Raw genomic sequence first — 24,169 nt, forward strand, 5'->3', positions numbered from 1 at the left:
TTTGTGGCTTTACATCAAGTATATTTCATAACTGTCTGTTAAAATATGTACCCACATCATAAAACACTTTAAAAAAAACAAGCATTTTTAAATGTATGTACAATAATGCAAAAATATGCCTAAATATTTATCTAATGCAAAAAAATAAACCATTTAATAAAATCTCCCTGCCAATGTCCCCTTGCTCTTCAACACCTTAAAAAAAGAAAGAACAAGCTCAGTAAACAAACAGGAGTTAAACAAATTCACTGACAGACAACAGCAGTGCTAAGCAGACACTTGAGAATGGAGAGGCCTCCAATTCAGCTTCCCATTCCTCTGGATTACGCCACAACTACAGTGCCACTTGTCCTATGCAAGTTGAATTTTGGTTCTAAAAAGTCAGCCTGGTGTTTTAAGAAGCTGCCTGTGGCACTTGTTTTCCATGCAAGCAAAAAAAGTTAATGATAACCCAACTAAGCACCTTTTAAACCCCCTTAAACAGGAGTGAATTTCACCCTAGGCAAATATTTCATGTTCTGCATAATCCTGCCAAGCACAGAGATCCTGTCCAAAAAACGGTATGAACTAAAGTCTACCTGGACAACTGTGGTGGGAGAGTGACTTCGGCTGTTTCACAATTGTTTAGTCATCTCTTCTTTCTGTATACTCTAGGAAACTGCAAACAGGGCTCTGGTCTTAACAGTTTCAGTAAGTCCAGTATCTTCTATCTGTGACATTGCAATTTCACTTGTAATCAGGCTCCTAAGTATTTCCAAAGACTAGGTCTGAATGTCTGAGTTAAACGAGACAGTTCAGTTACACAAGAAAATGCTAATCTGCTTCTTATTTGGATGCGTCGATGTATGATGTATATCCTTTATCTTGCTAGAGTAACTACCCTCTGAGTGCAACTGTCTGTATGTGAAATACAGCTCTTATCTGCAAAAGCAATCTGAAGAGGTTTCAGTATTGCTCCCTATAGGAAAGGTGGCAGGAATTGAAGCTCTGTTTAAAAAACCTGCTTATAAGGCACTGGTGCAGCCAGGTTTGTGACGAGCATGGCTTTATGATTTATCTTTTCCAACTGTTTAAAAGCAAGTCAATTAAATCAGCCATAAATAGCAATAAAAATACATTTTAAAAGTCCCAAACCAAAGAAATCAAATTAGCATAGAAACTTAATTTATGGCAGTCCCACTTCAGTGTACACATTAGCTCCTGCATGTCTTTTTAAATTCATTGTTGGCTCATATTCACCCTATGTACAAAAATTGCTCCTTCCCACACCCCCCAAAGTCATGATGGGCTGAATATCTTCAACAAACAAGAAATTTTTAGATGACATAATGAAGTTACACATTAAACGTACAGATCATGGACAGGAACATGAGAACATACATGGGCTTACCCACTGTACATATCTATTTAAAGCTTTAAAAGAATAAGAATATACACAAATATACACCTAATTCACAAAGTAAAACAGCCCTCAGCATTGCTATTTTGTAGGGACTATGCATTTTCTCTACTAAAATTCCACACATGGAACTATCTGCACTGGCTCCTCTTCGTAAGCAACAGGATCACTTCAAGGCAAATTAGTTCTTCATGTATATGTAACAGAAACAGCAAAAGCTCAGCCTCTAGTCATCACTGTCACTTCCAGACTCACTCAACTGCAAGTCGTTTCCTATAGAAAACAAAACCCAACAAAACACAACAAGAGGGTAGGAATTAATTCACACTTCATGGCAATCAAACCAAAGAACAGTCACATTTACGCTGAAAGATTTAAATAAGAATAACACAAGAACTTAATGCAACCATCAGCTGTCATTTAATGGAACTGCTCCCCATGCCCAAAAACATGAACATCTGTGTGGGGCTGATACACAGCTGGATCCAGGCCAAATCAAGTGGCTTTGGCTTCACAGTCACCAAAGCTGCTCCCTGGTGGGAGAACAGGGCTCCTCGTGCTAGCAGCTGTGGAAGGCATTCCACAGCCTTCAGCCAGCCAAGCGCCCGTATACAGTTCTGGGACAAAGCACTGGGGAATTCCCTGGCTTTCTCAATCCTTTTACAATACATTTTCTTGTTTTAAGACCATTTGGGTAGACAAGGCAAGGCCTCCTTATGTCAATAAGCCAAAAGGAATGTTAAAGCCATTGCAACTCAAGGCTATCCACTGAACTAAGCTGACACGTGCTGTGATGATGAAGGCTCCCCTCAAATGTGCCAAGGGAAATCAGACAAAAGAAGGCCAAGATATGGATCAACCCTACAGTCTCAGACCCTGTTTTGCAGAGCATGTGTGATTTGGTGAAGTGGAAGGGATAAAAGGGGCAAGAATCATGCTTGTATTATGATAATTGAACCTAGTTTTTCCAGCATTCTCCCAAAGCCCTGCCCTAAACACTGGTATAGCAGAGCAGCTACACCCTGGATTTCTTCATCTCCTGTTTTATGAAAAGAAAACTTGGGTTAAGGGTGACTTAAACTTGGGTGCAAACTGGAACATATGAGGTTCCATGTAAACATCAGAAAAAAACTTCTTTACTGTGAGAGTGACAGAGCACTGGAACAGGCTGCCCAGAGAGGTTGTGGAGTCTCCTTCACTGGAGACATTCAAAACCCGCCTGGACACGTTCCTGTGTGATGTGCTCTGGGTGATCCTGCTCTGGCAGGGGGGTTGGACTAGATGATCTTTCAAGGTCCCTTCCAGCCCCTAAGATTCTGTGATTATGTGTGATTCTCCCCATGTATATGGTCACCAGTATCTCGAGTGCTCAAGGACAGATTAATCCTTGGCAAAAGAATTTTAAATTCAAAGACAAAAATCGTTGAATGAAAGAAGGAACTACCCTACAAGTTCCCAAATTCTTCTGGAGTCAGAGGCTTCTTAACATTAAATAATCTATGCAAGTACTGTTGTCATGGCCCAGGAGAAGAAGGGAAGAGGCAGCTCACAACCAGAAACAGGGAAATGGAATGAGAGTACTACCGACTTTGCTGAACTCTGGATTTCACTTAGGCATTCATTACTGACAGAAAGACTGATATGCCTCTCTGGTTATCCAGTTGGCCTTTGTAAGTACTGTCTGTATAATGTACCTGTCTTCTCAAAGCTGGAAACCCTGCATTTATTTGGATTTAAACTCCACCAGTTCCCTTTGTGGGTGCCAAGAAATGTACACAAACATGCCTCAGGAGGAATTAAGAACAATTTATGCTAAGTTCTAGTTTCTTGTAAATGCAATATTTTAACTCCACTGAGTTAGAATATACCTGATCTAGCATAAGGAAAGAGCAACACAGATATACACCATCTCCCCAGATAGAGTCTCTTGAGACAAAACTATGCTTTAAAAATGTGGTTTTTTTTACAGTTTTTAAACAGCGGGGTAAGTTTGTAGCAATTCAGTGCTTGCAGGCTATGATATTTTAACCAAATATATGGAACTTTAAATTTCCCTTTGATACGTGGTATCTGTGAAAATACAGCTGAGACTAACACACTATAGAGCAAATACTCTGACAAAGCAATACAGTTAATAATGAAGACCAGGGAGACTGTGCATTTACGACCACAGGACAGGCTTGTGTAATTCCTTTAGAGACCTTTAACTGACACTTTATGTCTAATCTGTGTTTTCACATTAAAATAATTCCCATTCTCTGGTGCACCAGACCCTCCTGTTGATGCTCCACTACCCACTCATTCCACCTGAAGGTCTGAATCAAGGCTCAGCATGGTCAATGGGGACCATTGCACGGATGCCCACAGGCTCTAGACCAAACTAAAGCAATCTCCACACCTTCAGAAAGGTCTCAGCCTTCTGTTCAGAAAATCTGCCAACATATTTCAGCTAGTACAACTCCCTGAGATTACTATTTGGCAAACCACACTTCATGGAGTTAGCCTAACGTGCTAAGAAAACGAGTGGCCTCGAGCAGCTTCCTGCAGTGATAAGACACAAGTCTTTACTTACGGAGCGTGTTCATGAGCTGATTGCTTCCTTGTGGCCTGCTGGTGCCGTTAGCAACAGCATTCCTGTTGTTATACTGCTGGTGTGGTGGCTGGGAAGGGGAAACATGTGCTGGCTCTTCCCCCTCACTGCTGGAGCTTTCATCTTCACTCCCAGATGAGCTTTCTGAATTCGATGAGCTGCTTCCACTGCTGCTGCTCATCTGCTCAATAATTTCAACCTCTGCTCTGAGCTCTGAAATAAAAGGACATTCATCTGGTTGAAACCACAAACAGGGCCCCATGGAATTTTGGAAAAGAATTTGAATATGCAATAGTTTTGTCAAGTGTAATTTATCACATCAAAATATCTTGCATGAAAGAGAGAGACAGGAGGGAAAAACCACAAAATTCGGAATACTTTTTTATGTAGTTGTTGTAGCCAAATTTAAAGAAGCAGCAGCATACTTTAGGATCACAAAACCTGCACTTCCATTATTATTACTTATATATTTTACACTGCTGAAAGCACTTCCTGCTTCATTATTTTTGTCAGGTTATATGCTCTACATACAAATTAAGTACGTTTCCTCATTGAGTTTTACAGGTCAACAGCCAGCCTATTTTTTAAAAGCATCTTAATGTGAAGGAATCTAAACAGTTAGGTGTCAGTGACATTTAGGCATTTGGAAAGCACAAAATGGGGAGGAGGGCAGAGGCACATGATCACAACAGAAACTGCCTTCACTTCAGATAACGTATGAAACTGCTCCAGTGCAAAGTCACACACAACTCATTGTAAACAAGCTTCAGAAGCAGATGGATGAGATAACGTTGCAGAGGGGCAGATGAGAATGGACTATAATATTCCCATGTTGGGGAGTGGTAATAATACCCTAACCTGCTATAAAGCTTACAAGTAGCCAGGAAAATACAGAGAATACTCTGAAACTGGGAAGTTACTCAAGTCAGACACACCCCACTTCAGGGCTTCCAGTGCAAAGAAACACTGGAATACCACAACAGCCGCATCAGCAACAGCTGGTGTTGGCTGAACGACTGGTTACTAAACAGCTATTAAGGTAAGTCACCTCAAATCAGGTTAGAACTCAGTGCTTGCCCTGGAGAAGTCACAGGCTAAAGGGAGAAGAATGAAAGAAGGGAGAAGTGAGGAATTCTCATCTCTCCCTGACAAATGGAGAACTGATATCAGGGCTAATTCACTTTAGGTCAGATGTGTGTCAGTGAGATGAACCCCTCATCTTCTCAGGTTCTCAGCTGGGGACATCTTCCTTGTGTCTGGCATAGCCAGATCATGTAAAAGGTGTGTCTACTTTTTGTACAAATAGCACAATTTAATGCTTCTCATCGTCAGCCCTGGCAGGAGTAAGAGTTCCTTTTATAAGTAAGGCCCATTTTCCTTGGGCTGTTTAACACTATAGAGTAACAGCTAAGTTTTTGGCCTCCACATTACTTGCTGGAAAGTTTCCTCTAGCTCAGCATGTATTAGTTTTAGGTTTTCTTTTGCTGGTTTTAAAACTGATATTTTTCAATTTAAAAGTTCAGAGCTCAATTTCAAATGCTATAGTTATAGGCAAAGAAGGTGCACTGAAAGGGAACAACAACATGACTAACTCCATAGTTTTAGGGGGGTGGTTCCTCCAACTTCTTGAATCTAGATCCCTGACTAGACCACCTGTGTTTTCCATAATTTATTTGTATGCCAGGTAAAACTTACTCTTTTATCTTGAAGACATAGCATAAGAGACCACTAGAAGAGGAAGAATTTAGTATTAGGTCAACAGAAGATATTACTTTGTACTGTAACGTCTGCCTCTCTTATTCCCTCTCAACACAGTCTTCCAGGTTTGAAAAATCCATTTCATGCCTGGAGTCTGATACATGACAAATAAGCACTTGTAAGTCACTATTCTGAGCCTACCCATACCAAGGATTTCAAACGGTTCCTATTGTCAGTGTTCAAGGCTAAGAAATTCACAGGGGAAAGCTAAAGGAAAGGTCAACAGAAACAAAGGTTCTTTCCCTTTAAGTAGCCCAGATTTAAATTATTTTTCCTAATTTAATGGTGTAAAATGTAAACATCTCTCTACTGACAATCAGAATAAGTGACAGTGTTACTAAAAAGATACTGTTAGAATGTTCTGGATTGTAGCAAGCACAATTGCCTACAGACTACAGTCCATACTGCAAAATGATGCAATAAACAAGTCTAATAATTTAGTCTGGGAATTATAAACATATGCTTACAGAGATAGAGAGTCTGTGGCTGAAATGGAGGAGTGTTGGCACACAGGCAGAGGAGAACACAGCAGCTCAGAAAGCAGCATATAGTGTGAAGATGGTGAAGGAATCAAAGAGGCACTGGTGGTGAAAGGAACTAGGGAAAAAAAAAAATCTAAACAAGAAGTTTGAACTCAATACAGTAGGTGAGGAGAAAACTGAAGTGATGCAGTCTGATGAATAGCAAAGGAAGATTAGCCTGGGTAATTTTACATAGAATTAGACATTACTGTCAGCTTGAAAAATGAGGGTTTTCTTCTGGGGAGGCAGAAAACTAAAAGCCCATAAAAAGAGTTTTGGTTATGAGCAGGGAAAGAAAAATGCCTTGGAAGAAATGGTAGTGCTCACTATGCTGAACAGAGACAGAGAAAGCAAAACAGCACCAGCATCACAAGCTTCAAGATTGGGAAGTTAAGGGTGTTATCAGTTACAGTGGTCACTGGTGTAAACTTGGTCTGAGCCCATCTTCTAGTAACCTTTGCCTCACAGGCTGTCAGCTTCCCCTCAGGTCTCTCTTGTCTCTTAATGACTCAAGCGCAGAATTCTAAACATCTCGTCTGTGCAGATGAGAAAAAAACAACTCTTTTCACTAACGTTAGGGTGGCTGCTGCATCGTTCAGCCTGCCAGGCAGAACACCAGCAGGACCACAAAAGAAATGCACTCAAAATAGTCCTTTGTCGCCATGTCAAAGATGGTGGCTAAGCCAATAGTGAAACCCTTGCAGGAAAAACACATCCGCTTTAAAACTGTCCAATTTTGCGTTTTCCTACTTGCCTGTTATGCTTAGGGCAGTTAGAGGTACTGAAGGCTTGGCTAAACATTTCCTTGTGGTGCCTCCAATTAAAATTATTTTTGTATACTTGTACATGTGTGTTAAGCTGAACAATGAAGGAGTCAGAACCTTCCTAGATCTTTTGGCACTGTTGAGATCAAATGCCTCATGTTGATGCACTGTTAAGGTTTAAAACATGAGAAGAGTCAGGATGTGCAGCAGTTACTTTTAAGAAAGCCTTCCATTTAGTATAGTTTTGAACACTTGCTTTAATTGAGTCTACATCATCTGAAAAGGCTGACACTGCTAAGTGAACCTTATCTCTTGCTCATTTCATGTTACAACTGCAGGCTTTCTTTCAAGAAAACAAAACAGCTTGCTGTTTTATACTGGCAGTCAATGCAGCTTTTAAAGTAAAAAAAAAAAAATTCAGCCTTTCTCAACAGGGCTGTCTTCTGGATATACTCGGTATCAATGCCCTAATTTCTTTCCATAATCATATCTAAGGGTTCTTATTTCTTCTAAATTCAGAATAAATGCAGAATTTTTAACTAAAGCCCTAACCTTGGGCTGCAGAATACCAAGGACTTTTGGAAATAATTCAGCTCTAGGGAGGATAAGGTTGTATGCCCATCACAGAATGCTCACTGTTAATAATGGTATGCAAGGTGGAAAAAAAAAAAAAATCAACTTGATACTGGCACTTCTAGTATGTGGAGACTGCAGCTAGGAGAAGCAGTATTTGAAACTGAAGTACAAAAAAATGTGATTGAGGTGTTCTTGAGAGACAAACAGCACTATGGCATAATCCTTACAGACTACAGCTGCATTCTACGTAAACAAGATCAACTCAGATTTTTAAGCACTTGAATTTACAGTCTCCAAACCAGAAATACGTTTCTGTGGTTTGGTTTTTTTTTCAAGTCTGGCATGCTGCAATTATGTCAATGTTATTAAAAACATTCCTGCTGTGGTCAAATATGTCTGATAAACGCTGATTATTTCATGCACATAAACGGCTGTTTGTGGTATATGTGTGTAAATGTTCACTGCCTAATGAAATGTTATCGGATGTAGCCAAGTATTCAAAAGAAGAAGCTCTCTTACCCTCTCTTTTGCCCCCTTCAGACAGGAAGACAATATAAAAGCTTGAAGGAAAGAGATTCCTCTGGTGCAGGACCCTAGACACAGTCTCCTAAAGGTCTCTCTGCATAAAGGACCGGTTCAACTCCAACTTGCTCTGGACTCTGTCCCCAGGCACTGTTGTTTCGACAGCGGCATAATGGGACAGAGAACTGACCTACCTGAAAGTTTGTTTCCCAGCTCATCTGTAAGGGGAGCTTATGGGAATGCACAGCTGAGGGCATGGGAGAAAGCAGAAACCTGATCTGAGGTTACCTTAAAACTGTAAAATATCAGACGCCCTTAAGTAGGGCATACTGGGAGCAAGAGAGTGTCACAGCACCAGGGATGCTTTCAACCACCTCTTTTGGGGATTGCAAGCAACTTCACCCAAAAGGAAAGCTACTGCTTGAATGGAACAACACAGTCTCCTCAGAACTCACAAGTCTTTATTCATAAAAAGACATTAAGGAAAGATAACAGGGCTGAAGACTCTCTCACAGCTTTTAGTTAAGTTTTATTATCATTGTATCACAGTGCCACTTAAGTTCTACCTTTCCCAAGTAGGCTCTTATAATATAAATGGTGTAGTAATGCTGACACTCTAAGTCAACGGTGGAAAAAAGTTAAAAAAGCATTAACTGTAAGCAAAAAAACCCCCTGCCCTCATATTTGTGCTCTGTCTTTTTGGGCCTTGAATGACTGTCTCTATAAAACAGCAACTTGAAATCCTAGTTTTAGTACAGGTCAGGTGTTCTCTTGCTTGATTTTGGAGAAAAACTCTACTGGTTATTTATTTCAAGGTACTTTCCAATAAAAGATGATCAGGTGGTAAAAAATTATCAATACAGTTCTAAACAATGTGATTTGTATTTTAGACCACTAGAAAATGGTCTCTGCAGAACAGATGTCACACTATAGAAATGTATTTTACCATAACATGATCTTTACAAACTGCTGTACATGTGCAAGAGTGCCCCAACAGTTAAGTCACTTGTTACACACCGCAAGAAAAGACATTAAAAATGTACAACTGATTAAATTTTTAAAATAATGCATCACCTGTTATCTTTCTCCTTACCTATTACCCAGAAAATAAAAATGGCAATGCAGCTAAGGGAACTGTAGCTAACAGACTCTCAGACGTTCATTCTGCCTGCTGACCATCATCCAGGTATTGAAAACACTATTGCTGCGAAAGAGTGAGACCAGTCAGCACCTGTGCAAACACACAGATAGCTTAGCAGTAAAAATGTCACCTAGTGATTACCACAAACTGAAAAAATACCCTGCTAAGTAATTAATATAGTCTGGGCAATTAACACAGGCTAAGTCTACAGGCAAAAATAGCTATATGGGACAGAGAGAAAAAAAAAAAAGACCCAGAAAAAACAAACAAACAAACAACAAAAAAACCCAAAACCTAGAGAGAAAGACAAATCTTAAAATAGAATTGCATCTGGTGCCAGACAAGAGATACAAGAGAACCAAATAAAAATTTAAATTTAAACTCTTTCTCATTCTGACTGTGTTATCTACAGCAAAATCAGACACCACACCAGTGTGAACAGTAGGATATGGGCAAAGAAAGTGCACCCTGCCCACAGTGAAACACTGAGCCAAAGCACTGCTTGAGCAGAAGACTGAGTTAAGCCAGTCATCCCCTTCATCCCTTCAAGGTAGTTTATGAGTAAGCATAGCAACTATATGGCAGATGTGATAAAAGCTGCAGAGGAGTGACTATGGTAAAGGGGAAGATGCAGGGTTGCTCACTCTCTCATCCCTCCCCTACTAGTACTGCTTGGCAGGGCACAAACGTCTCCTGATGGGGGCATGGCCACCCAGCCCTTCCATCCCACTGGCAAATGGCTCCAACTTTACTCAGTGCAGGAATAACTTTTGTCCAAGTTACTTCATTGCATAACTACATCTAGGACCATGAGCCATTGCTGTTGCCGTTGCCTAAGACACCCATTCAACTCCTTTAGCTGCAGGTTTCTGAATTCACACTTATTTTGTCTTCTTTTCCGAAAAGAGAAACAGTTTGGAAGAGAGAAAATTATCCACCAAGTGGAAGTCCTCTCATGCCAGATAAACATCTATGCTAGCAGAACAGAATAAATAATTCACTAAGATGCCTTAAAATGAGATATAAAGATGACAAACCAGCTGTCAAGTACCATCTTTTAATCCCTTAACATTCTAACATGTTTTTATAAATTGCACAGTCGCAGCTTTTATTATAAAGAAGAAAGACAAAGCCAATCAAAACTCAGGCAACTACAAACCCTTCTTTACCTCTCTTGATGTCATCCAGCTGAGGCTCAGGGGAAGGATTATCTTTCAAAGGAGAAGTTTTAGGTCCAGCTGCTGGCTTGGTTGGGGCTCTGAACTGTGAAGGAGGCTGAGATGCTCGGGCAGACTGTTGCTCTATTCGGGCTTGGATCTTACTGCTGCCCTCTGCTCTGAAAAAACAACCAGAGATATTCAGCGGTACCATACAACTGTGTTTTGCTTTTTCAATATCCTGATACTAATGCATCATCTGCGACTTCCTTTTGTGCAGATCCCTACTTTATGAAGATGAACAGTGAATTACAGCTTTCTGTATGCAACACTTGCCTTCAATAGTAAATATGCATATATAACTACACTGCAACACTCTTACAAAATGCATTTTCAAATCCAGATGTGGTTCAGTGGTGCCAAATTCTCTACTTAAAGAACAATGAAGGCTTTAATTTAGCAATTAGTATTTGTACTTTTAAAAAAGAACATGCAATCATAGTAATTTAAAGTAACCGCATGATAAAACAAATCCACTCATAACAAAATCCTGCTTAAAACATTCATGGCAAAGGAAACGATTTTCTCACTTGCAATTGAATCATCTCAAGCTGAACTCTCTCAGAGGTCAATCTGACTAGAGCAATCATTCTTACTGCTCAATACAGCATGCTAGCACTTAATTCCTGTTTTCCATTCATTTGCTGTTACCCCTTAAAAAAATTTAAGCAGTTTCCTTAGTGGGAAATAGTCTCCATGCTATGGAGAGATACACTATACCTAGTTGCTCAATTCAGATCAGGTATTTCTTCTTTTTACTGAATCAATGATGTGATTCAGCTTGTAGGACAATCTTTGGCAGAAAAGAACCCCAAAACAAAACACTCATTCAGGGCCCCTCTGTGTTACACCACAATCAGGCTAAAATGTGCAGTGTATTTATCACATAACACTAAAGCCTTTAGGGGTGTGGCTTTATGCAGCACAGCACAGAGCAGCTTATGTGGATATTAGAGCTCAGTTCCGGTTCTAGGAGGGTCCCAGCTCAGCAGTGTGACATTTTGTGCCTGTCAGCTAATCCCACTGAGAAACAAGTTAAACTAGCCCATGTGGAACTCCCTGGGGCTTTACCTAAATGACTTCTGGTATCTGAGCCAGCACATGTAGCAGTAACTTGGGTATTTCAAATTGTAGAAGCAACCTCAAAAATTAAGCACAGAACCACCTCTTCATTCATCACTAAAATGCAGCTATTAGATACCACATCAATACATCTTAAATGGCAATTTAAAAGAGAAGTGAGGATTTGGGAATACACTGATCTTATCATGTGAAAGGTAAAAGCCAAAGATTGTTTCCCGTATTAATTATGCTCTTGAAACTACAGAAGGTTTTATGTAGAGTAGGTGAAATTACTCCCCCGCAATTGACATCAGGAAGTTAACACTAAAAACTCTGCTCCCACAGAGTGCCAACAGGTCATTAAAGATCAAAGTAGCCATGAAAATAATAATAAAAAAACAACACCAAACACTTCTGATCCATAAAACTGAATGACTCTGCAAAATGCTGTTCCTCAAAACAGGGATACTCCATTTTTTGCTACCCTGCCTCTGTTTGAAAGAAGTTGAAACATTTTTCACCTCAAAGCCAAAACTCAGTGGATCCAAACACCTCACTGAACCCAAGGCCTCCTGCACTTCTTTGCTTCTTTCTAGCTTAAGCATCACCTGGACCAAGTCCAGCAGAACTTACACTAGGAATTCAAAACTCATGTATGACATGCTGATGTCCTCTGGACAAGATGAATGCCACATGGATGAGTTTTCACATCACTAAGTCAGAGGAGTCCATTCACCGTGAACTCAAGGTGTTCTTGGCAAACTTCCAGCCAACTGCTGATGATCTGCAACCCACATTTCTAGCATTTTTTGCAGCTAAAAGTTCTACACTGCAATAATTTTATCTTTTTTTAATATAGAATTTGTACAATTTCTTAAAAGCTGCTTCTTCTTCATGTAGCTTTTTAATAACTCCTTTCTTTTTCTCAATATCCTGTGGTCCAGTGATGCTGAAAGAACATGATCCAGAGACTTCAAGCACTTGCAGAGAAGCAAGACTACCAAAATGTTCCAGCTGCCCACTTTGTAGCATTTGTGCAGTGAAGAAAGAATATTGGGTCAGAGAGGATTTCTGGCCTCAGCAATTCTAATAGAAAAAAACCCACAACTCTTATTTCTACAGTTTTCTCTCCCCTCCCTGCCCAAGCAGGAGGCTTTGGACTTGGGCTGCACTTTATAGATCCTCACCCAATACAGGGATGAGTGTTTCTTGCTCCAAGAGAGTATATTATTAAAGCATCATGACTCCCACAAGAAGCTGTAGAGAACAAATCTAGAAACTCTAACAATCCTTTGACTGCCTAATATTTGCATGTTTTTTTCATTTAAGTAGAGATTCCTGAAACACATCTCGTCCTTCAGCCAGCTTCCAAAGCTTCAACTCATCAGAAGTATTTCACTGCAAATTATAACTATGTCCTTTCAGAATGAAGAACTGACAAATTCTTTACTCTTGGATTCACACTTCTATTTGCATTTTTAGGCAAGATAATTGGCCATGTAAAGCCCATAAGGCTTAGTAATTAAACATCACTACAAAATAAAAGAAAACTGAGTTCTGGTTCAAAAGACAATCTGAAGAAGAAACTTCATCAAGAATTAATCCTATCAACAGCACTGTCCCCAGCTTTACCTTGTTTTCTTGACTTGAATGCTGCTACTAAGTTTTTCCAGCACATACTCCCCAGTGTCATGATTGATAATAAGCACACAGTCCTTCTGATATGGCCTTTTATTTCCTTTAAACACAGTCATTGGTGGAGTTGAACCCTGGTATCAAAGAAAGAGCACACAATTTTTGTTGTTATATTCCTCTACCCCAAAATTTACAAACAGTAAGAGAAATGAATACACATCTTGTTGTGACCAAGAGGCTAAGCAATTAATGTTCAGTTCCTACAGAAAACATTAACTCATGAAAAAGGGAAAAACACAGTTATATGCAGTAGATCGGATGTTTCCTCATGGCCATATTATGCCTTTCAGAATTTTAAGTGTCTCTCCAGTGAAAAAAAATCTCCATGGTTGCCATTATTTAGAGTTTTCATTCCCCAAATGGTAACCTAACTGTATTTGCACAGTTGGTTCTGACAAGTGTCAGAAATCTTGACATTTCTGCTCTGGAAATCTTGGGCCTGGATTAGAAATAAAGTTCTAATAATTTGTGTAGCAGAAGTCTTGCCTAAAGAAATATATGGTCAATTGAAAAATAATTTAAACTGCTTTGTATTTCGTATTTTATTTTTTTGTAAAGGCAGTTATTTTCATAGTGGATTACGAGCAACTGTCACAAACTATGTTAAGAACAGCTGCCTTCTTCAAAGTCAGATTAGCACGTAGATGCCATGCAATAATACCAAAATAGCTTCTCAAAAGCAAATGGGGTACTTTCATGCCTTCCAGAAAGTCCCAAAGTCCACACAATGCTGCACAGAGCCATAAAAGTCTAATGGCTTAGACTGAGACCTAAAAAAGTCAAACTCATGTGGAGGTGCATGACAATGCTGATTGATAATGGCTAACTGATAATGCTGAGATTATGCTCAGCTGTACTGCATCCATGCGCAGGCTGGCTCAGACACCCGAGTTTGGGGTTACAGGAGGCAGAATCTACGGTCTGGCTGCACACAGCAGTGTGGACACAGGCCTGGCCATGTCAAATAAGGACATGTTACTCTAAGGGGATATACCAAAATACAGAAATACGTTCTCAGCTATGAAACCTTCTCAGACTTCTCTGTAACTTATGGCTACTGCACAAAAGGAATTTAAAAAACTAAATGTTTATTCATGTGCACCTTCGCACATGCTGTAGGAAACCAACACTAAAAACAGGGAAAAAAGGAAAAAATGCACGTTTCTACATTGTATTTTGAGTAGAAAAAATAGGCAATAATATTTTAACCACTCAGAACACCATTATTATTCTCCATATTGCTAATAAACAGAAAATGTTTGAATTTAAAATGGCTTCAGAACAGCAGGGGTGAAAAATTTGAATCCCCATCAAAGATACAGTGAGATATACAGAAAGGATTCAGAAAAGGTGTCTCAAAAAAGTCTAGTCTTCAAAGACATGATATGTTTTCATTATTCCTACATTTAAGAGAGAAAAGGAATATTTAAGAGAATAAAAAGCAAGCTTAAAGTCAAATTCTACTCGCTCTTGACAACTAAGTCAGCAAATGTATAAAGCACATATTTAATGAAAATTGATCAAAGTTTGTTGGCTATCATTCTGCTACCCAGAAGCCTCCTAACTCAGGAAAGACTATGATTTTGACTAGAAAAAAAATAATTTAAAAATGGCAGAAAGAGCATCCTGCTTAAGCAAATTAACTGTTCTGTCCTTCTAATTAGAAATAAAAGTCTAGGTTTTATGTTAGTGCCTAAATACCACAGGATAGAAGAAGAAGGCAGGTGAAACAGGTGACTTTTAATACATTCGTTTTCATGCTGTGAGGGTTTTTTAACAAACACAAGATCTTCACTTCCCCAAACAAGACTGTTTATCAAATATTAAAACCACTAAACCCACATGTAGAAATAGTACTTCAATTTATCCAAGCAGCAAGGGACACCAACACACCTCCACTGAACAAATTACCAGAGATATCCTCAGGGACCAGGCAATTTCAAAAAACAACTTAGAATCTGAATACTATCCAGTTGTTGGGCAACTGGGAACCCAAGAAGAAACAACTTAGAATCTGAATACTATCCAGTTGTTGGGCAACTGGGAACCCAAGAAGAACCCAAGCAGGATCCAAGAAATTCAATAAATCTTGTCAGAATGAAACGACCTCAATACTTCTCACTCTTTTTCCAGTATGCTGAGTATTCTCCAGCTCCCTGTCTGGAACAGGCAGCCCTGCCTTGGAACAACACAGACACATGGTGGCTGCTTTTAGTGCAGCTAACTACCTAAGCTCCTGAAGCATGCTATAAGCTCAAAGCTGTTCATATTAATGGAAAGACAATCAAACCAAACTTACCAGTACAGAGAATCAGAAAGGGACATTACAAGTCATGTTGTTCAACACAAAACAGGAGTGTACAACACTGCTCCCAGTTAATCCAAGAAGAATGCTGCTGCTATTAATTGTATTGTTATCTGCTTTCAAGTAGCACTACCATGTTCATGATTTTAATAGAAAAATAACCAGTGACCTCCTGCAGCACTAAAGGTGACCAAAGCCATAGAAAAAACAGGAGTGGGGGAAGCAGGCTAAAGCCTCATTCAGGGAATTATCACAGTACCACCACCTACCAATTAAAACACCAACATGCTAGAATAAGCAATGCCAAAAGGATCTGACACAAGGCTTCCAAACTGACTGGTGCCCCCCTGCAACCACCAAACTCATCAATGTCTGTGAATTCTGGTTTACTGGCTTGACACACTGCATTAGCTTCAGCTAATAAACAAACCCAGTTTCAGCATGCAAGCACTTTCTTTTGTTTTGAACAGGAAACCACTGAACCTTCAGTTACAAAACTGCTGCAACTACGCAGTTTGATCACTTGTTTTATTGCTTTTTGGCCAGCATTCTCACACAGTAGGTCTTTATGGCATAATTTGAGGAGGAAGTGGATGGGAAACCACTTCATTGTCACTCACCAGAACCACCTCACTCACTTTCACTGATAAAGCTGAAGCCAGGAATGATATCCATATATGTTTTAGTAATGGGAAGAATATGCTTACAGCCTTCCTGTGGCTTCTGAACACCAAATCTTTAAAAAAGGCAATTACTTTGCCTTTCTTCATTAAGCCATAGCACTAAAAATGGATGGAAACCAGGTACAGAGCTCCAGCTAGCTGTAAAAGTCTTCTTGTTATTCAACGAAGAGCAAGAAGGAAGGAATCAAAAGTAAAGAACAGACTGGAACCTTACAAATATAACCCTTTACAAAGACTCAATTGTACAGTCCTTTCCCAAGGTAACACACTACAAATCTGGCTGCTTAAATATTGAACCCACTGGTATTAACAAAAATGAAAGTGAAAATAGCATTCAGATTAGATTGTCACTACATTCAAATTTGTTGAAGTTAGTAAACAAGGACACACATATAGCAAACTTACAGGAATATGTGGCAAAGTGATTGTTACGTCATCTCCTTTACCAACTTGGAGCTCACCCTCACAAGATGTATCAATCGATGCTGGCTTAAAATCATCTAAAGAGGAAAACAATTATGATTATATTTCTTACCCTGCAAAGAGTCACTGCATGTGATTTTAAGGAATGCTAAATACAAAATACATGTTACTGTTTACAGCAGGGATGGAATAACACACCAGTACAACGTGTCTATGCTCAGCACCCCAGTTACATCAGCACCAGATTCTAAACCTCCTATTTGAAACAAGGTTCCAGACCTTGCATTTGAAGACCAAAAGCAGACTTCTCCAAACCCCAGGCTCTGAGTGAGGATTTTGCAGGCAAATGTAAAACTGTATCATGCAACTGAAAAAAAAGTATCTACTTCCAAGACCCAGAGCTCTGAAAAAGACTACTTCAGTAACACCAACTCATTTAGCACTACTGATATTTCTGGCTATTTAACAGCCACCCTGCCTCTACAATATCTCCTCAAGGGTAGGGGAGATCTCAGATCTCCTCTATGAGGAAATAAGAGGTGCTACCTTACTTCAGCAGGCTCCATGCTAGTCCAAAGCCACTGTGGATGGAAAGCATGACTAAGGTGAGACAATGTAAATAGCTTTAAACTAACTCTAGCTTTAAGTATTTTTGCTGCATTGTATAGAATGCATTCTCTCCCAGACAAGGCACTTATGTTTAGCATATTTATTTGAACTAAGAATAGTTTAACTTAAAAGTACCTTCTCCTCCTTATTCTGTCATACTGATGGGTCAGAAAAACCAGAAAAAAAAGCTATTAGAACCTGTAATATTTTTGCACAGGATTTAGACAAAATGCAATAATATCAGAAAGATGTAAGTTGGGGTTTTGGGTTGTGTGGGAGTTTTTTTGTTATTGTGTTGGTTTAGGTTTAGTTTTTTTTTGTTTGTTTTTTTTTTTTTTTAAATAAGCCTCCATTCAATTCTAGCATCTCTGGATATGAAGAGGTATGATCATATTAATGATCAAGGCTTTTAATTACTGCATTAGCTAAGAAATTAGTATCTCAGAACAAATTATTTAAAATATAATTCTGCTATGAAGAGCACACTTGCAGAAAAAAAAAAACAAAAACAAAACCACAACAATTCCAGCTTGTAACAAATTCTCATTAAGAGGACATTAATGTCTAATTGAGTTTTACTTTTGACAGCACAACAAGCAGAATCAGGCACACTTGACTTAATCCTCATGCCTTAACTGCCAGGCCAAATCATACCCTTCGTCTTCATCTGAGCAATCTATTTCTAGCCATTGTTCCCCACCTATTTTATGTGCAAGCTTGCTAAACAAAACCAGCTGTACAAGAGCTAGTGTCTTTGCCAAAAAGGGATCAAGAGTTTCAACAGCGGAGTCACTAAATTAAAAGGAATATCACAATCACGCTTCCTTCTTAGGTATCAGCAAAATATAGTTACTCTAAACAAGCTCAACAAATTGTTTTCATTTGGTTAGCTCACTAGGTGTGGGTGCTTGGCTAATCTTGCTGTAAGTAGGTGGAGTGCACCTCTGTCCCTCCAAATGTACCTGCAGGCCTTTTCCCAAAACTCAAACGTATTTAAGATGCATTTTCCAGGGATAATACAGTTTTTCAGTCCTTTAGTATTTCATAAACATTACAGAAAGGAATGAAGTGTTCGAAGGAGACCAAAACAAATTCAGCCTACAAAATCCTCTCATTGTAGCTTGCATGAAGAGGATGACGGGAAAAATATAATGCTCAGATTCCAGAAAAATCATTTCAGATCAATAATTTATAACCAGGAAACAAAAAGATCTCATTTGAGTAAGTCAGGTATGGAAAATACAGCACACAGAAAGTCTTTTGAAATAATACTGCATTCTTCCAGTTGTAGTCTGAAGAGCTTTGGCTTTGCAATCCCTTAAGGAATTAATTATTGAAGCACTTTCAATTATAGAAATCCAGTGTATTTCTATCTGGATACGTCTTAGATTTAATTAATACGCGATAGACAACAACAACTTCAGTCATGTGACAGGCTATTTAAAAATTCTGAATTATAAATTGAGCTTTGCTTGTATGTTAGTGCTAGATAAAACCATTCAGTGTTAAACAGTTAAATGCACCAAACATATGGTATGGCATTTTTCAGTATTATGGATAACCAGAGGGGTGAAACACACAAAATCTAAGTGTTAATTCACCAAACTGAGTTTACTATTGAGCAAAATAGCTTTGCCTCAATCATTGACCATCTGCTTGAGTAACAACTCAATCTAGAAAGCCATTCTTTCTAGTCACATGCAGGTGACTAATATCACCAAAATTACTTAGTCTTACTGTATGAATACGAGCCATGAGAGTGGGCCCAGGATTATGCATCATAACCCAAAAAAATCCTACGGTTAACCACACAAATTCCCCACCTTAACACGAAGCTATTGAAATATAAGTTTATTATTGCATTCATTGACTGTTGGTGATTGACTACTCATTTTAAATCCTGGACTCGTTTAGGGGAAGAAAGAGCAATTTCTTGCCCACAGAATTCAAGCACAGAAATACAGGGAGCTCCTCTTCCAAGATAATCTTCTAATATGGAATTAAATGCACCAAATAGAGCAACTGGAACAATATCTGGTATTGAGATAGAGCCCACAACATTCTTGCAATTATTCCAAAACTTCACAACTGCTCGAGAGCCTGCCTCGGGATTTATCTTACGCTTATTAGGCAGCGCTGTGTGAGCCTGAGTCATTTCTACTCGCTGTTCTGGGAAGCGACTTATTGCAGCGGGCTGGCCAGGGCTGCTGGGTTACACGTTGCCTCATCCCCAAAAAAAAAAGCCAGTCAAAAAAAAAAAAATCAAACTGCGGGCGCTCCGGCTGCCAACCTGCCGCGCCGGCCAGGGCCTGCGGTGACCTGCCACTAAAAATAATACTAATAACAATAATAATAATAAATTTAAAATGAACCAGCAAGCCACCCCCTCTCGGAGATGATCGTTTCGTCCTCCTGAGCGACTCAACGCACGTTTCGTGCACAATTCCTTCAGATGTTCGCCTGCCCCGGCCTGTCTCGCTGCAACCTTCTCCTCCCTGCCAGCGCTCCCAGCCGACACGCACCTGCCCCTTCTCCCGCCAGATTCCCGCCGGGATTTGAGCTGCCTCCGTGGGGAAAACACCCGCGGGGGGGGGGCGGGGGCGGGAAGGAAGGGGGAGACGGGCACCGAGGCGGGGCTGGAGCCCTGAGGTGGCCCCCGAAGCCCCGCAGGGAGGGGACGGTCCCAAAGGAGCGAGAAGCCGCGGCGGGATCCCGGGAGGAAGCCCTGCGGGAATGACGGGGCACCGGGCGGGGGCTGCCCCCCGGCCCCAGGCCGCCCGGCGGGACAGGGCGGAAGGAGAAGAGGGTCGCCAGGCAGGGGACGGGGTGGGCGCGGCAGGAGGGGATGAGCCGCCGGGGCAGGCGACAAGTGGCCGGGACGCGGGAGGAGGGAGGGAGGGAGGAAGGGGCCCGGCGGGCGGGAGAGAGAGAGAGAGAGAGAGAAGGGGTGGTGCTCACAGCGGATGGTGTGGAAGGAGGCCTTGGGCCGCCGCTCGAAGCTCTCGCCCAGCTGCAGCGGGTGCTCCTCCTTGTCCAGCAGCGAGTTCGCCGAGCCGTTCATGGCCCCGGCCCCGTCCCGTCCCCTCCCCGCCCGGCCCGGCCCTTCCTCTCCCCTGCGCGCTGCCGCCCGGCGCCCTTCCGGGGGCCGAGTGCAGCCGAGAAACCGCTCCGGAGCCGGCGGCTGCTGCCGGGCGAGGCGAGGCGGGGCGGGGCGGGGAAGGGGTGCTGGGCGCTGCGGGGCCTGGGATCCCCGCGGAGGGGACACGGGTGCCCGGAGGGGCGTCCGTGCCGGGAGAGGTGGGAGCCCCGCGGCTCCCCGCCCCCGGGAGGGCAGGGCAGGGCAGGGCCGGGCCGGGCAGGAGGGGCCTTCCCTGCCGGGGGGGCAGCGCGGCGGCCGCGGCCCCTCGGGGGGACGCGCTGTGGGCGGGAGGCCGTGTCCCTGTGGGGCGTCTGGGGGCTCGCACGGAGGTATGAGCTGTTGGCGGGTTTAGGGCTGCCTCAGACACCTTTTTAGAGGCTCTCCAGCCTAAACGGAGGGTGTTGAAAGGCGCGTTTGTCATCGCGCTGCCTTCCCACCGCAGCGTTTTCTGGGCGCGAACGACTAGCTTGGGCTTTTTTCTTCTCTAAATACAAACCTTGATCTTTTTCGTAGCGTGCCAGGCACGTCGAAGTTTTGCTGGACAAGTTACTCGTTGAGGATGTACTCTTCTCTGAAGAGACACTCATTCCGGGCAGCCTGACGGGTCCTTGCAGAGAGGGTGGTGCGGGTCTCCTCTCACAGGTAATTGGCGATGGAACACGAGGGAATGGCTTCAGGCTGCAAGAGGGGGGCTTCAGGCTGGACAGGAGGAGAAAGTGTTCACAGCAAGAGTGGCCAGACGCTGGAACAGGCTGCCCAGGGAGCTGGTGGAGTCGCCATCCCTGGATGTGTTGGTGGTGGATGTGGTTTAGGGGAGAGCTTTGTGGAGCAGGGATGGACTCGGTGATCCCAAGGGTCCATTCCAACCAGGATGGTTCTGTGATCCTATGTTCTCTGTAACCTTTTCCGTTGTTTTTGAAGGAAAAAAAGCGTCTGTTTCTCATTAAGCTGTACAAAATGCCGAGGGTTCTTTATTTCATTTGCATACGTTTGTATTTTATGTGCACGTTTGTGTCATGTTAGGTAAAAGATGTAAGTGAAGTACTTATTTATTTGTGTATTTATTTAGTGCTTTCGGCTGGGTATTGTTGGGTTTTTCTCCTTTCCGATTTGGTGAAATGACGCTAGTGCTGGTTTCTGGGCGCTGGGGTACACAAATGGCAGGTGTTGGCCACCTGGGCTTCCCTAGGAGTTACTGAGCTGCGCAGGATTTGATTCACATGTGCCAGCTGTCAGGACCTGGATGTTTGTGGCAAGGCAGAGGGCAGAACTAGTTTCACAGCAGGGAAAAGATTTGGGTCCCTTCCCAGTCTACGCAGAACTCTTTTCGTTGCTCCGTTTTTGTTAACTTCTACAAGTAAAATTACATGTGATTGTTAAAACCAGTGTGAATCCTCAGGAGGAGGCAGTGGAAGCAGTGCTGATACAGGCCAGCTATGGGAATTATAGCCATGGTACTGGTTTTGCTCCCTTGTTCAAGTGATGTGGTATTTTAAATGCTGATGTTTTCACCAGTGTTTTCTTACAGAAGTTGGAGTAGGGAGGAGAAACACTTAACATGAATACAGTCTGTTTCATCGACTTTAATGGGCATTTTAAGTGTCACCTGATTTTCAGTTAGATTTCTCTGAGGTGTTTTAACCAGGTTTAATAAGAAACAAAGCCCTTGCTTTCCTTTCATAGTCAGTTTTAGTGAAAATAAGCTTAGAGCTGTACCATCTTTCTCTTGTTAGGTAGCTTTCTGGGATGCAGAGGGAAGAGCAGCATCTTCTTTCTTGTTGACATCAGTGTGATGTCATATGCAGTTATTAGTTTAGGTGGAGGATTTCTGAAATTTAAGATAAATTTGGTGGCATTGCAGTCTGTCAGGTGGGACAGATCACTGTAAAATTATAAGTGCACACTGTAACTCTTTGTCATTTTTTTTCCTGCTTCTAGAGCTGCAATTGTTTTACCTAGGTTAAATGATGGAAATATACACTAAAGAAAAAAAACCACTGTCGTATCTTTGGCATTAATATCTGTGTGAAAGAATCTAGGATGTTCCAAGAAAACACATCAGCCAATTGCTTAAATGTAATAACAACATCTACTGAAGATGGTGCTTTCCAAAAAAAAGGCCATAGTGCAAGAATCCTTAGTCCAGAAGAAGCTGAGAGACTGGAAAAAGATCAGGTTTTGGTGTCTGAGTTCAAACAACTAAAACTGGAGAAAGAGGCACAGAAGAACTGGGATCTATTTTACAAAAGAAACAGCACCAACTTCTTTAAAGACAGACATTGGACAACCAGAGAGTTTCAAGAGTTAAAAGCATGTCGGGAGGTGAGATCTATGCACTTCCTCTGTAAAAGACGGGATTTATTGTTTCCAGATGATTTAATAATACTTCTAACAGAGCTATTAGGGTAAGAACTGTCACATGTTAAGTTTGCAGTGCCCTGTGTAGTCTCTCTTAATATCAAAGACACCTCCTCAGAATCAGTTGCATCAATTTGGTTTCAGTTTATAATTGACCTATACTAGATACTAAGATCTAAATCTGGAATATTTCTTTTATGTCCTAAATAAACAAATTGTCTGTCTGTGATGTGATGTTTTCTGCTGCAAGTTTGTGCACTTCAGAACACTAACGAAAAGCATCCAGAATTACAGGCTAATTGCAAAACATCATTAAGGGGAATAGCCAGATACATCTGTTGTTCCTTATAGATGAATGAAAGACAAGATAGAAATGGTACAACAGTCTGTTGATTACTGAAGGGGTAGATGTGTAAAGAAATAATATATTCTCAAAAGATTTGTAATTTTGCAGAAATCAGTATTTCTGGTTTGTAGTGTCAGATTATCCAATTGATGCCTACTTCTGTTTTTGAATCCATGGTAATTAAAATTGGTTATAGCTTTTAAAATGCTGATTCAACAGTGTCTCTGCTCATATCACGAGGAAAACAAAAATTGTGTGCTTTATCATGGATTTATTCCTCCCCAGTTTGCAGATCAGAAGCTGACCATTCTAGAAGCAGGCTGTGGGGTTGGGAACTGCTTGTTTCCACTCTTAGAAGAAGACCTGAATATTTTTGCATACGCCTGTGATTTCTCTCCCAGAGCTGTTGAGTATGTGAAGGTTGGTGTGATATTTGAAACTTCTTTTAGAGTGTCTTCAGAAGCTTCTGAAATTACAAATGACAGGAACTGCAGACCTCTCTTGCCTTCCTTTTTGTAAGAAGGGTAAAATAGCTTTTGCCAAAAAGTGGAGACTGATGTCATTGGAGCTCCTATGCAGGAAGCCAAATCATTGTTCAAGACCTATTTTTTCGATGTCAAATTGTTATATGGCAATATATGTATATTCCTTGAATGTTTTGGAAAGACTGTGTTTTTTGGGTGCACTGACCATGTCTCTGCTGACTGCCCAGTACAAGAAAATTTTTTTGGGATGGAAGCTTTCCCTTGATATTTTTGGGCAGAGGAAGTCCTGAGGAGAACCTTCAGAACAGGGCTATGAAAATTATTAAGAATATTTGTAGCCTGATTAGAAGTAGGTATGTTTATGCTTATTCATAGGTAGGTGGTACTGCAGTCCAAAATTGAGTCTTCCAGGAAAGGCTGGTGGGGGTTTGGGGCTTTAAAAGTCCCCTCTTTTATTAAGTTTGTAATTAGAGGTAATTTTTTTTTATACCTGTTATTTGAAAGCATTCTTTTGTGGGACATCTTTGTCTGAGAACCACAAGGCACATACTGCCTGTCTTATGGGAAAGTGGGAAG

General features: G+C 41.2%; 2 protein-coding genes across 5 annotated transcripts in view; one reads left to right on the forward strand and one right to left on the reverse strand.

The window, feature by feature from the left end:
* Positions 1–20,566, reverse strand: EAF1 (ELL associated factor 1). Of its 2 annotated transcripts, none has more exons than XM_051610791.1 (6): positions 20,224–20,566; positions 16,639–16,733; positions 13,183–13,319; positions 10,441–10,607; positions 3,972–4,202; positions 1–1,672 (listed from the first exon to the last, which is right to left on the reverse strand). In XM_051610791.1, exons 1-6 carry the CDS (start codon positions 20,324–20,326, stop codon positions 1,626–1,628), a joined length of 780 nt encoding a protein of 259 aa, XP_051466751.1. In that variant the 5' UTR covers positions 20,327–20,566; the 3' UTR covers positions 1–1,625. The 2 variants fall into 2 exon arrangements, with proteins under 2 accessions (XP_051466751.1, XP_051466750.1); XM_051610790.1 differs by lacking the exon at positions 1–1,672 and adding an exon at positions 6,215–6,344 and having other exon boundaries at positions 4,082–4,202; positions 20,224–20,381.
* METTL6 (methyltransferase 6, methylcytidine) overlaps positions 20,546–24,169 on the forward strand; it is an 8,495-nt gene continuing 4,871 nt past the window's right edge. Inside the window, exons 1-4 of one of the 3 annotated variants that reach the window (XM_051610787.1) lie at positions 20,546–20,562; positions 20,918–21,046; positions 22,343–22,726; positions 23,394–23,528. In XM_051610787.1, the coding sequence (XP_051466747.1) occupies positions 22,445–22,726; positions 23,394–23,528 (417 nt within the window). In that variant the 5' untranslated portion in view covers positions 20,546–20,562; positions 20,918–21,046; positions 22,343–22,444. Of the gene's footprint in view, positions 20,563–20,589; positions 21,047–22,342; positions 22,727–23,393; positions 23,529–24,169 lie in introns of those variants that run through there. The other 2 variants (XM_051610786.1, XM_051610788.1) reach the window with 2 other exon arrangements.

This window comes from Apus apus, chromosome 2, assembly GCF_020740795.1.
Source record: "Apus apus isolate bApuApu2 chromosome 2, bApuApu2.pri.cur, whole genome shotgun sequence".
NCBI lineage: Eukaryota > Metazoa > Chordata > Aves > Apodiformes > Apodidae > Apus > Apus apus.